The 12,873-nt window shown below is 36.8% G+C and overlaps 2 protein-coding genes across 2 annotated transcripts; both read left to right on the top strand.

Moving 5' to 3' along the window:
• The first annotated feature begins 6,500 nt into the window (after positions 1 to 6,500).
• LOC118435415 (kinesin-related protein 4-like) lies at positions 6,501 to 10,144 on the top strand. Its single transcript, XM_035851441.1, has 6 exons — positions 6,501 to 6,931; positions 7,093 to 7,623; positions 7,737 to 8,204; positions 8,332 to 8,572; positions 8,639 to 8,788; positions 8,885 to 10,144. The coding sequence occupies exons 1-6, from the start codon at positions 6,521 to 6,523 to the stop codon at positions 9,409 to 9,411; spliced, it is 2,328 nt and encodes a 775-aa protein (XP_035707334.1). The 5' UTR covers positions 6,501 to 6,520; the 3' UTR covers positions 9,412 to 10,144.
• Positions 10,145 to 10,151: 7 nt separating this feature from the next.
• LOC118435416 (protein RRP6-like 2) lies at positions 10,152 to 12,602 on the top strand. The gene is made up of 5 exons (XM_035851442.1): positions 10,152 to 10,383; positions 10,468 to 10,582; positions 10,727 to 10,957; positions 11,081 to 11,625; positions 11,785 to 12,602. The coding sequence occupies exons 1-5, from the start codon at positions 10,231 to 10,233 to the stop codon at positions 12,472 to 12,474; spliced, it is 1,734 nt and encodes a 577-aa protein (XP_035707335.1). The 5' UTR covers positions 10,152 to 10,230; the 3' UTR covers positions 12,475 to 12,602.
• Positions 12,603 to 12,873: the final 271 nt, after the last annotated feature.

The raw sequence follows: 12,873 nt of genomic DNA on the forward strand, positions 1-12,873 counted from the left end.
CTCCATTAAAATTTTGTTCTCCTTTTGCAAATTAAACAGCATCGGAATAAAGTAAGTGGATTTTATTTCACTTAAATAACTCTGCATTCTTTCCAGCTGGAACCGTCGGGGGTACTGGGTGTGGGGCAGGAGGGCTATATTGAAGTCATCCTCCAACCCCATAGCGTGACCTAGGACGGCCCATAAATGTACAAAGTCCAAAAGTCCTTCCCTTTTGGAGTTAAATACCAAAGTTTTCTCCGGATTTGTGGCAAGCACGGCGAAAAAGGCCCACTGTGTCATGGCGTGGACGAATTGGTTCATTGGAACGTGGACATGGTTCCCTCCTAAGGTATAAGAATGTATACATACATAGTTTGTGCATTAATTTTGTAAACTTTTCAAGTAAAATTTTTCGAAATATTTTGGAAATAAAAAGTTTGGAAAATGTTAAAAACAAATTTTAATACGCAAAATATTAAAATAATAGTTGTGCAAAACTATTTTGCAAAATTTGTATTTTAATTTAAAATAGGGTAGGAGCGTATTAGTGTGGACATGAGGTAATTGTGGAGAGTGACGTTTTCGATGGGAATATATCATATTTTTTCAAAATAAAAAAAATTCACATCATAGTTCAACTCCTTCTTGTTGTGACTTTTGAATTTGAAAAAATACAAAAATCGCTTTCATCCCAAATAAATTCTTGGAAATTTATTAAATTCAAAACTGATTTTTTGAAAATGGGTTAGTGTGGGGAGTGGAATCGCTATGTTATCAGGTTGGAGTGTCCACACTAACCTCACATGGCGAGGTTGGTGTGGACACCTGTTTTTATATTTAAAAAAATTAATATCCATTATTTCCAATGATATTTTCCAAAATTTTCTTTTCACGAAATAATGTAAAATAGTTAATTCATCCTACAGAATTCTCAAAATAATTATTTTTGACAAACAACTGCTTCTGTTGTATTGAGTAATTTTAGTTTTCAAAAAAGTGTCCACACTAATACGCCCCGACCCTACATACAAAGGTTTTGGAAACCTATTTACCTTCATGTTTCGAATTCAACTATTTAATAATAACAACAGTTTCTTAAAATATTAAAATGTAAATTAGCAAACGTATCCCAAAACATACATACTTTGCAATTCCTTCGGAATAATTCGCATAATTTGAGGGATCCCAGATTGGTCCAAGTCCGTCTGAAAGGCTGCCCATAAACCGGAATTAATCTTGCCATTTTGAACAATAGATTCAACCCTGTGACGAAAAGTTCCTTGTGCCAAAGCTGCCGCCACGTTCTCCGCCACTCTGCCATGGATTAGGTGCACGTTCAACAAACTTTTCAGCGTCCAGGCTGGATACATTTGAAATCCGCGTCGCATCCAGAGAAATACTTGTAACATGGTGGCAGCATAAAGACGCCCGGCGCGCGGACGGGTGTCAGAATTTTCTGCGAAAAAAAATGTAAAAACTTTTTTTTTCAACTTGATTTTTTTTAAGTTTCCGTTACATATTTTGTTCTAACTTTAAATTACAATTTATTTATTGTGAAATCCTTAGTAATTAGTATTTCATTTACCTGTAAAGATGAGAATATCGCTTATCTGGGGAAATGCGAAGAGCATAGTTAATCCGTAAAATGCCGATAAAACAACTCCTGTCACATGTTCCAAAGCAAATTGTTGACCTCTGGATACCACGTGGGGATTCATCCAGGGCGGATATAGTTCTGTGGCGTTGCCCCCACGCCATGTTTTCATGTCGAGGTATAATCCGGAAATGAGATGTTGCACGGACGAATCCATGCTTCCGTCCACGTCCACCAAGTGAAAACTAATTTTGTAAATAAATGTTACCAAAATCTGTCAAAATTAAATAGGTACATATGTCATGCCCAGAAAGTTCATGATATTTGCAAACCAATCCATGCGCTGCGAAATTAACTCTGGGGACATTTTGGAGACAATAACATGGCAAGATAAATATGACACGGAGGTGTTTACACGATTTTAGGGATAGTAGAATTTAAAATTAATCGAGGACATGTCCCCACGGTTGGGCAGCTTCTGGTTTTTCAAAACTATTTAATACAATCTTACAATCCATACCTGTTCCGGTATTACTTGTATGTTGCGTATTGTTGGTAAATTATTCGTTAATATTATCAAACAGATCACACATTTGTGTCGATGTTTAATAAACTGGATTTCTACACAAATAACCTTCACAGCACCACGAAAACAAGATCTTTTAAACAAGATGGATTATTTTAGGCGTTTTCTTCCGATGAGTGGATGGATAGTGAATAAATTGTGTGAAATGAAAAGTGACACAGATTCCTCCCCATTCCTACACCATTATGTGTTCCACTGTATTCATAAATATTTTGGCACATTGTATTATTTTCTATAGAAAATACGACATTATCATGTGAAGATGTCAACAATAATAGAAAGCCTTTGTATGAAGTGGAAAGTAGTTAATTTATCAATTTGACAAAAAACCCCATGTCCACCATGATCCTGTTGGGATTTTGCAGAGAGGGAAACCATGCAAAAAAGTAAATACATAAGTACATACACACACATGTAACGCACGACGGTGTTGAGATATGCGTCAGAGATGAGAGCAAAAGTACGATACCGTTAGACAATTAGGTTCAATGGTGACATGCATGTGCTAACATGTAGTGTTCATATTAATTTAAGAAGGACTTTTGCTAATTAATGAGAAAACACGGTACGCGAGTTAGAATAAAATAAAATGGAACACGCTAAATAAAGTTGAGTAAAAAAGAGGATCACACAACAGTTGGAGTAAAATTCACCCAAATTTGCAGAAACTTCACTCAACCTTGGGCAGATTTTCTAAGTTGAGTGAATTTTACTCCAACCGTTGTGTCGCTCCCTTTTTTACTCGGATCGGTGTAAATTTTACTTGATTTTATTTAGAGTGAAAATATCGAAATAATTTAATTTATTGTTGTTGTATATATGTATGTATAGATGTTAATTACGTGTGCCTTCTATAATATTATTTACTGGGGAGGATACTTTGTTAAATATATTTATCCCTGAAATACCACATATGTACCATTGCATACCACATGCCTTTGTATGTACATATTATGTATGTATGAATGTATTGTGAGGTAATGTGTGAATAAGGAATGAAAAAGTTTCTTCTGTCTTTATCAAAATCTGAGACAACATTTTCTGTTTATGAAACATTGTTGCAAATTTTAGTAATTTTCATAAGATTTCGGCAGATTTTGCAAATTGTCAAAAATTTCCTAATTTTGTTTAATTTCCAAATTTCGTTAATTTCAAAAAATTTGCTAATTTTAAAACTTTCAAAAATTTCAAATAAAAAAAAATATTCGCAAAGTAGGCAAAAAATGTGTAGAATTGAATGTGATAAAAATTTCAAGTCGATCAGATAAGTTATACGAGAGTTATCGCAAGTCGGATAAACAGAGAGACAAACAGACATACATCACGGATACATAAGCGTTGGGTAGGGCTAAGAATTAACTAATTCACTAAGTGACTGAAAGTAGTCATCGATTTCATAAACCGCTTTACAATAATTTAATAAATGTAAAAATTAGTTGACTTATGGTTTTTTCAAAACCAAGAAATTTTAATAGCCTTTTTATGTTCTTCAAGTACTTACCCTTATAAATATAAACATATTTATTTTTTATATTCTCAATATTGAACCCTATTTGAAAATATGCAAGTAAATTAGTTATTATACATGATTTATGAATTTGTACCGCATGCTTACATACTTCACGTTACAAAGCAGTATTTCGCTATACTTTCATCGGACGAGGACAATAGACCAAAATACTTGAAACCTATTTGAAAATGTGAGGGCAGCGGACGGTGAGAAGATTATTTTCCAGCTGGATTTTCCATAATGATAACGTAGGATCGCTGTATCTCTATAATCCCACACAGGATCAGGTGCGGGTAAGTACTAAAAAACAGTTTACAAAATTAGAATTGTTTTACGAGAAAAAAATGCTGCTATAACTTTAAACTTTTGGTGTGAGAGGGGTTAAAAGACAGGGTAGTATGTCAGGTCCCAGGAAGAACGAAGTCTGTAGAAATTCTGGGATTTAGCTGGGCAGGCTGTAAACGCTGTGGGAAATTTTTAGAATGGGAAGATAGAGTATAAAATTCCAATTAATTCTCAGGGCACAATTGGATTTAACTAAATATTTAAGACAGTACATAAATCGACAATAATATGAACAAAATTCACTGGAATAAAAAACTTTGGAATAATACCATTTAAACGGCACTAATATTGTCAAAACACCTGACTGTAAAATCGGCTAATATAATCTCCGAGAGATTTCTGGGTTACAGATCTCAAATCCCGTTGGAGATAAGTAGTCTCATATTACCATTGGGTTTTCATAGGGAACTTGTGCAGCGGAATACACGGATGATATTTTTGCTCCGTATCATCATCGCCAGCTTAGTCGTTCCCTCGCCTTCCTCTGATACGGAAGTTTATCCAATTTATATTTTCAAAAAGCAAAATATCTCAACGTATATAAAAATTTAACGTAGTTACATATGTACCGAGTCGTACAATTTATATCAGATGGAAGTGTCCAATTAGTTCCCTCAGCTTGAATTACAATAGATTCAAAGTGCAAATGTCCACCAGGGCCATGCACAAACATTTATTCCCTAATAAAAAATCGCAAAAGCCCAAAAAATGATGCCAGGACCAGTCCTACGAATCAATGATACTTTTGCCTCGCCCAGTTTCCCAAAATCCTGGTTAGCACCACACTTGTAACTTTGTGGATCGCGATCCAAAATGGATCGCAAAAATCGAGCCGAGCCGAGCCGATTCAGCCCTTGGATCGGCTCGTGGCTCGGCTCGTGATAGTTTTGAGAATGTTGGATCGGCTCGTGGATCGGCTCGCGATAGTTTTGAGAATGTTGGATCGGCTCGTGGATCGGCTCGCGATAGTTTTGAGAATGTTGGATCGGCTCGTGGATCGGCTCGCGATAGTTTTGAGAATGTTGGATCGGCTCGTGGATCGGCTCGCGATAGTTTTGAGAATGTTGGATCGGCTCGTGGATCGGCTCGCGATACTTTTGAGAATGTTGAATCGGCTCGTGGCTCGGCTCGTGGCTCGTGGCTCGGCTCGTGGCTCGTGGCTCGGCTCGTGGCTCGTGGCTCGGCTCGTGGCTCGTGGCTCGGCTCGTGGCTCGGCTCGTGGCTCGGCTCGTGGCTCGGCTCGTGGCTCGGCTCGTGGCTCGTGGCTCGGCTACGCTTGCGGGTCAGTTGAATTGAAAGAATCTTAATATATATTATTTGTATAACTTGTACAAGTTTTACGCATTACATCTCTACATATATATCTCCTGGTACAATTGCGGAATTTTCCGTATTTTATTACTGTTGTCAAATTCTTATTGGATTCTCAATTGACTTGTTAATATTGTTAATAATATAAATAAAATACAAGTTGATTCACTTAGTCAATTCATTGAACTACACTACTAAGTACTACGTACAAGTTAAAGATGTTTATTGATTGGATAAATAAATAAATTTAGTAAGTAATACTCTACATTCACAAGATAACAAAGTAATTATGTGTTCGTAGAAATCGTGGGATGCATGCAATACACCAGGGAGAAACGATTAACTACCTAGGTAGTTAATCGTTGAAGTTTATAATCTGTAAATTTATTCCTCGTTCCCTGCAGATTTGTAGTTTTCGAATTTAGTTGATAATCTTTGCAGGAACATTACTACTTCATGCAATGCGATAACATAGTTTTCTTTAATGATTGTTGGTAAATCTGTACGAGATCCGATAAGCATCGTTACAAATCTCCTGAATCTGTGCAATACTGCAATGTATTCTTGTGGATTTACGTTGGATTCATCCTTCATTAGTAAAATAAAGTTCCTTCGTATATTATGTAGGAAGGGGCAGTCTTCGTCAAATGCATTATCGTAGAAATCAGAGAAATCCATTTGTAACTTTTTAGTTGATGGGCTGAAAAATAAAGTCGACTTTAGTTACATATTGGAATTAAAATAATAAGTAGTTTAGTTCAAGTAAACCAGAACAATATAAATAAAGTGAATGGTTGATGGAAAATTTTACCTGGGAGGTAACTGGAAAAATTGGTAATCGTATGTCTCTGTTGTGACAAACCTGGGTTGGCGATGTTTGCAGCGGGGATAAGATAATTGGTAAAATTGTTGTTGAAATGATGAGTTGGTGTGAGTTACTTCAGCTCAGCTGCACAGCAAGGCAATTTATGCAAAAACAACAACCTAGGTTGTTGTTTCAAGTTTATTCCCCCTCTTGCTCCAATATTCTCACATCACCCAATTTTAATTAAGTATTGCGCTGGAGACAAATGTTGAAGTGTCTGCTCTCCTTCGACTGATTTCATTTCTACATTCTACCCTCCATCCGAGTCCATCCTCCTGTCAGTTAGACTGAGTTAAAGATAGATTAGTTAACAAACCACTGTTAGAAATGGAGGATAACAGAGACATCAGTAGTAAGGATAACCAAAAACTACGGAGTTCTTCGGCGAGTTCGACATCAGCGTTCGAAGTACTTATGACTAAGGCAGGCAGTCGAAGTCGCCTAATCCCGTCGTCGTCGGATCCTTTGAATAAAAGCAAGTTTGGAAAATACTTCAAGCTACTTCCACATACACTATTAAATTTAGAGGATAACATCGAAGAAGACAGGACCGAAATTGTCCATACTGATGCGTCAGACACCAACGCTAACTCTCAGACATCAAATTCAAGCTCAAATAAAGGAATTGGAAAAACTCAAGTCCAATGTGAATTTAAGTTAATAGATGGAAGCACAGTTTGTGGCACAGTGTTGAATCTTCAGCTAAACTCCTACGCAAATTTGGGAAAGCATCTAAAGGTAAAATAAAATTATAAATTTAAACATGAAATCTTGGCATGTGCGAAATTACTATGTAGAGCTGAAAACCCAATAACAACCTAGGTTGTTATTGGGTTATTGGGTACTATTATAATTGTATAAAACGACGCTGATAATCACAATCTTTATTATATTACAAGCGAAAACATGGTTTGGTCATCGACGAAACAGTGCACAAAAAACAAAAGGAAACTCAACAGTCTCTCCAAGAATTTGTATCTTCGAAGGAGCCTTACGCCAATGATCATCCAAAACAGAAAGAGTTTGATGACAACGTGCTGACCATGATGTCACTTGACATATTACCACTGAACTTTGTAAATGGCATTGGATTTAAGAAATGCGTTAAAAATCTGGATCCGAAGATAAGTATTAAATCAAGGCAAGGATACGTAAAACGACTTCAAAACATAATTTCTTTGAGGGTATCTCCAGCTATTAAGTCTAATCTCTCCAAAGTTGAACCACGATCATGTCACTTTTCACTGGATATATGGTCAACTCGTCGAAGAGAAGGAGTTTTGGGCATTTGTGCTCACTATATCAATGCCAACTGGGAATACAAAAGTTGTTTGATTGGCTTCCGAATTTTGAAAGAACGTCATACGGCCGAATATATTCGAGAAGAATTTATGGAATGTCTAAGGTCGCTGAAAGTTCCTAATGCATGGGTGAGTCATTATTGTGAACAACAACCTAGGTTGTTGTTTAATTTTTGTTGAAAGTTGTTGAAACAATTCATCACTAATTCAACCGTTTAATTTCAATACATCTGTTTGAGTAGGGGGGATATGTGGTAACTGATAACGCATCAAACATGATTAAATGTTTCGAAATGACGGACGAGTATGATGAAGATGAACTTGACGAACAAGTTTCTGAACAGCAGGAAGAGGACCTTGAAGTCACCACAGACGATAGTGACGACGAAGAGATAGGGGATGATGAAGATGTTGATGACGAAGATATTTCGCTGTTAAACTCAGACGAGGACTTCGGGGAACCAGCAAAACCCGAGTTTGTGGATCATATGGGGTGCATTGCCCATACATTACAGCTTGGCGTCATCAGTGCTTTAAAAACCGACGAGAATTCAAAAACTTTCATTTCATACATTAAAAGTGTGATGGTTTTCTTCAAAAACTCAACAAGATGGAGCGATGACCTGAGGACTGAAACTAAACTTGATGTTGTATTTCCAGCCAAGACGAGATGGAATGCGACTTTGGATATGGTTCAACGTTTCAAGCAGGTACGGACAAAAATGCATACATAAATATTAGTGTTTTTGCGGATATATTTCGGGATGAACGACGCCCTAGGTCGTCGTTCCTCAACTTCTAACCGCGGGTACATAGAATCTTATTAATTTATTTAAGGATAAGTTCTTCAAAGCAATACGAAATGTGCTTGACCGTGCCACGGTAGAATTTCGACCTTCCAAAATCACAACTGTAAACAAGAAGAAGGTTCCACCATTGGCTCCCACAATGGAAGATCTGAAGAAAGCTGAGGAGTTGTATACTATACTTAGACCGATGGGAGACGCTACAGATGAAATGCACTCGAGCTCAGTAACTGCGAATTTGGTAGTTCTTGTTACCACGCAAGCCTATCGAAGTAATATTTTTACAAAATTTTACATTATGCACTACTAATTATTTATTTTAATTGTGATTTTTACAGGACTACAAAACCTTTCCGTCACTTATTTTAAAGCCTTGCAAATTCAATTGATTGAGCAGCTACAAAATCGAATGAATCCAATCATTCAAAAATCCGAGGTTCTTGTTGCCTCTATTCTGGATCCTCGAATCAAGCTCAACGTCTTTAAACGTTAGTAAATTGCAATCCTTTATAACAATGACCTAGGTCGTTGTTATTATTTGTGCTGATAAGTATTTAAATATTTATATAACAATATATTAACAGTGTCGACAAACTCGGGGGCGGATGGCGACAATGGTACCCCTCAATTGAAGGTTCCATCGTTACAAACTGCTACGGACGTCATTAGCCTGTTTTTTGAGGTTGAAGAGATTAATTATACTAATGCTGTTAAAAAGGATGGCCCTGAAAAATCGGGAGACCAGACGACCAACTCCAACGTAGATGATGCAGTGTCTTCTTCACGCGACAAGGACAAAACGTCACTATTTGATGTTTTACGAGAGGTTCCTGCATCAACCCCAGTTGAGATTAGCGAACTCCAAATCTATCTTCACGAATCTAATTCGCCAGCATCACAAAATCCACTTAATTATTGGAGGGACAACGAATGGCGTTTTCCGATATTAGCTAAACTTGCAAAAAAACACTTGGCCTTCCCTGCAAGCTCTGCTGGGATGGAAAGAATATATTCCATTGCTGGTGCAATAGCTCGGGCCAGAAGAGCAAGAATTTCAGTAAAAAATTTGGCAAATTTATTGCTTCATAGAGAATTTTTGAATGTTAAATAGACTCGATCGTTTGGTACGCATTTTATTATTTGACCAACAGCCTAGGCTGTTGGTCGAATGCATTATTGGCTTACACTTTTTTTCGGATTGAATTTATTTATGACCATCGCTTATTTTTATAACTCACATAGGACATAAATAAACAGTTTTTCTTACTAGTTGCTACTTCTACATGCTTAATTATTCTTTTAAACTCTCACGTTCATTCATTGCATAGTGAGTTTTGTGGTTGGATTTCTAAAATTAAATATCGTTTCCGAGAAATCCTTTTTTTTCTCAATTCCAACTTGGAACATCCAAGTAGTTCCAAGACACTCCAGCTTTTTCTCCAATGTGAATTACATATGTACGGTATGTGTGCGTATTACGGCCGCAGTCGGCTGCTGATTTTCAAGTTGTCAACAACATTTCTCTCGCTCCTCTCACTGACATACACTCATACGTACCACACCAGTATTGTGATGATAAGTAGTTTATATCACCTCATCAGATAAAATATTCAATACCACCACACCCAAATAAGTTCGTTAACTTTGTGACTTTAAATGTCTCAACTCCTCCCAGCCGGTTATCATGATGACGAAAGTGATGGTCAAGTTGATTTGTATGACACCTTCGATTTTGGATTTAACGTAAGTAAATCATTTGTATATAATTTTTAATAAACAATAGAATTTTCAGTAGACAAAATTACAAGACCAACAACCTAGGTTGTTGTTCTTGATTTTTTATAATAAATTTAATTTTCTGAGTAGTAATAATGATTAATAATACATTAATAAAATCTTGAAAATATTTAATTTAAAGCGTAAGGTAAACATGAGCAAAGGGCAAAGGCAACGGGCAAACAGAAAACTTAGGACGCTCGCATCGGCCAATAATCCTCCACAATCGCAGTTAACGGATGTCATCTTCGAGACGTTCAACGCTCATCAATCTCAACATCAGCCAGCAGAATCATCTAACGAGAAGGTTTTTTTTAAATTAATAACATTTAAGAAAGGCTGACTAAAATTTGATTCTATATTTAAATGTGTGCAATTCTACCGCTTCCAGAAACTTACATTTTGGGAGAAGAAGAGGAAGGCGTTCGAAAAATATGGAGAAGCAGATGTAGGGCCACAGGAATCTTATCGCTATTTTTTACTGCACCGTCGACAACTCAACAATGGTAACAATAATGACACCAATAAATAAATTACTGGAAACAACAACCTAGGTTTCCAGTAATTTATAATTTCTCTATCTCTACACCCATTCATCTTTATAAATCAATTCCATTTATGATTATGAAATGAAAACAATATTTATCCAGGCTCGAAGGATGACATGTGGGCGTCTAACTCGAAAGCAGCACAAATAAGAGAGTCTAAATTTCCGGAAAACTTGTTAGGGAATTTCCCAGAACCTGTTTATCCTCCCCTTTACTTAAATGACATGAAAATAGTCAATGATGATACATCATTCCAGTCAATGATGACACACTTATGTATGCAGACTCAAATAAGCATTGATTTAGAAGGGAACGATGACCACTCTTTTTTGGGTATGTATCAAGTATCAAACATTAAGTTTAATATTCTGCAATGCAGATCACTTTTAGCATTAAAAATATGACCAACAACCTAGGTTGTTGGTCATATTTTAACATGCTGCCTAACATCTGTAGGGATGACTGTCATCATACAAATTGGGACAAAAGATGTGGACTACATTATTGACGTGTTTCCTGTTGTGGAGTTGATAAAGTCTTCGCTTAAAGATTATTTAGAAGATACGAGCGCCGTCAAATATCTTTTTGGTGGAGATAACGATATAATTTGGCTCAAGAGGGATTTCTTTATCAACATTGTAAATGTCTTGGATGTGCAGATCCTGTTCCAGCTAGTCCTTCAAAATTCTTTGTTTGACACCGTTACAAGATCGGTACCATTCGAAAATAGAAAGAGATGGTACCACAATTACATCGGAAGCAGATCAAAGTTTACTACTGCTGATGAGCAGCACCAATGGGAAAAAGCTGCCGGAAGTCAACCAATGACTTTTGAAAAATTATGCAACTTATTTTACCCTGAAGTAGACATCGATAAGGATGCACAAGTGGCGGACTTCAGGCCTAGATCAGACCATGACGTCGGGTACAAAAAGCTACTAAGATATGCAAGGGACGATGTGCATATCCTTCTTAGAATCGTCATCATCATCAAAAGTCATGTATTCAATTTCTCATTTACTCAACTTCCCCTGCTTATTGAATTTGAATAACGACCTAGGTCGTTATTCAAATCTACCAATATATGTGTGCATGTATATGTACATATCTATGTATGTATATAGTAAACCTGTTAATTAATTAAGTACAATACTTTGCAGCTGGGAGGAGCAATGGAAAGTTCAATGTTGAACACCGCATTTGACGCTACCAAGTCGAAACTAAACTCGAAGTACGCCAAGAGAGTCGATCAAACAGGGCTTCAATATCTGAGCAGAAAGGAGGCAATATCCATCAGTGGAGCTCATCGTGACCTATTTGCTACCGTTTATGACTGGAGGAATCACCACGCCTCCCTAATTGATGAGGCTCCACGAAGTATGTTCACGGAAATAATGATAAAAGGATTATTAGAAAACCCTCCAGCCAGCGCCCAGGAAATTGATGCTCGAGTCAGCGTGTCAAGGGGTCGTCTGGGAAAGCGCGTTCCAGAATCGATCGAGACTTGGAGGGACACACTTTTCAAGATAATCGTTCAAGGCCAGGCATATTATGATAAAATCATGCAAATAAAATGTCACAACTGTAGAGAAGTTAAGGGGCACGCGGCATGGGGTTGTCCAGATCCATGGTCCACCCAAAGTACGAAAGAAAATCTCAGAGAAGACGACGAAGCAAGAAGGAGACAGAACCACCGACGACAAATCAACAAGCGTCGCAACGCTTCTGCCAAGACAGCCAAAAATAACAAGTTATGCCATTATCATATCCTATTCGGCCTACACTACAACATTTCAATCTATGTATTAATTATTATTAACGTATTAATTATTATTATTACGCATAAGTGAACAACGACCTAGGTCGTTATTCACTTATACTTGAATTTTTTATTATTCATTTTGAACATTTATTAATTGCAAATTATAATTAATAAGTTTATCTATAATAGAATATAATAGAATATATATCTGATAAATGTGTGAAACATTGATTTTTGGAATAAATTATACTTGGTAATGGTAATGGTTGTATAAGGAACGATCTCAGGAGTATGAATTTGTATTTTTACGTAAAACATTTTTTACACTTCCGCTCCGCGTAAGACAACATATTTATTGGTTGAATTAACTCAAGGAGGCTTTACGACATTTGTGAGGTCATAAAAATTCTATGTATCGCGACTACGAACCGCGCAGCGACCGACACCTCGTATCGTCACAATTTGGAGTTGGATCGGTTTGTGGCTC

This window comes from Folsomia candida, unplaced genomic scaffold (assembly GCF_002217175.1).
Source record: "Folsomia candida strain VU population unplaced genomic scaffold, ASM221717v1 Fcan01_Sc004, whole genome shotgun sequence".
NCBI lineage: Eukaryota > Metazoa > Arthropoda > Collembola > Entomobryomorpha > Isotomidae > Folsomia > Folsomia candida.

What these genes read in the sequence shown, in the direction of transcription:
- LOC118435415 (XM_035851441.1), top strand. Translation starts at nt 6,521, where the DNA reads ATGGAGGATAACAGAGACATCAGTAGTAAGGATAACCAAAAACTACGG. An exon ending in TACCACGCAAGCCTATCGAA is followed by an intron (nt 8,573 to 8,638) that starts GTAATATTTTTA and finishes TGATTTTTACAG; the next exon opens with GACTACAAAACCTTTCCGTC. An exon ending in CAAGCTCAACGTCTTTAAAC is followed by an intron (nt 8,789 to 8,884) that starts GTTAGTAAATTG and finishes ATATATTAACAG; the next exon opens with TGTCGACAAACTCGGGGGCG.
- LOC118435416 (XM_035851442.1), top strand. Translation starts at nt 10,231, where the DNA reads ATGAGCAAAGGGCAAAGGCAACGGGCAAACAGAAAACTTAGGACGCTC. An exon ending in CGATGACCACTCTTTTTTGG is followed by an intron (nt 10,958 to 11,080) that starts GTATGTATCAAG and finishes TAACATCTGTAG; the next exon opens with GGATGACTGTCATCATACAA. An exon ending in TCATCATCATCAAAAGTCAT is followed by an intron (nt 11,626 to 11,784) that starts GTATTCAATTTC and finishes AATACTTTGCAG; the next exon opens with CTGGGAGGAGCAATGGAAAG.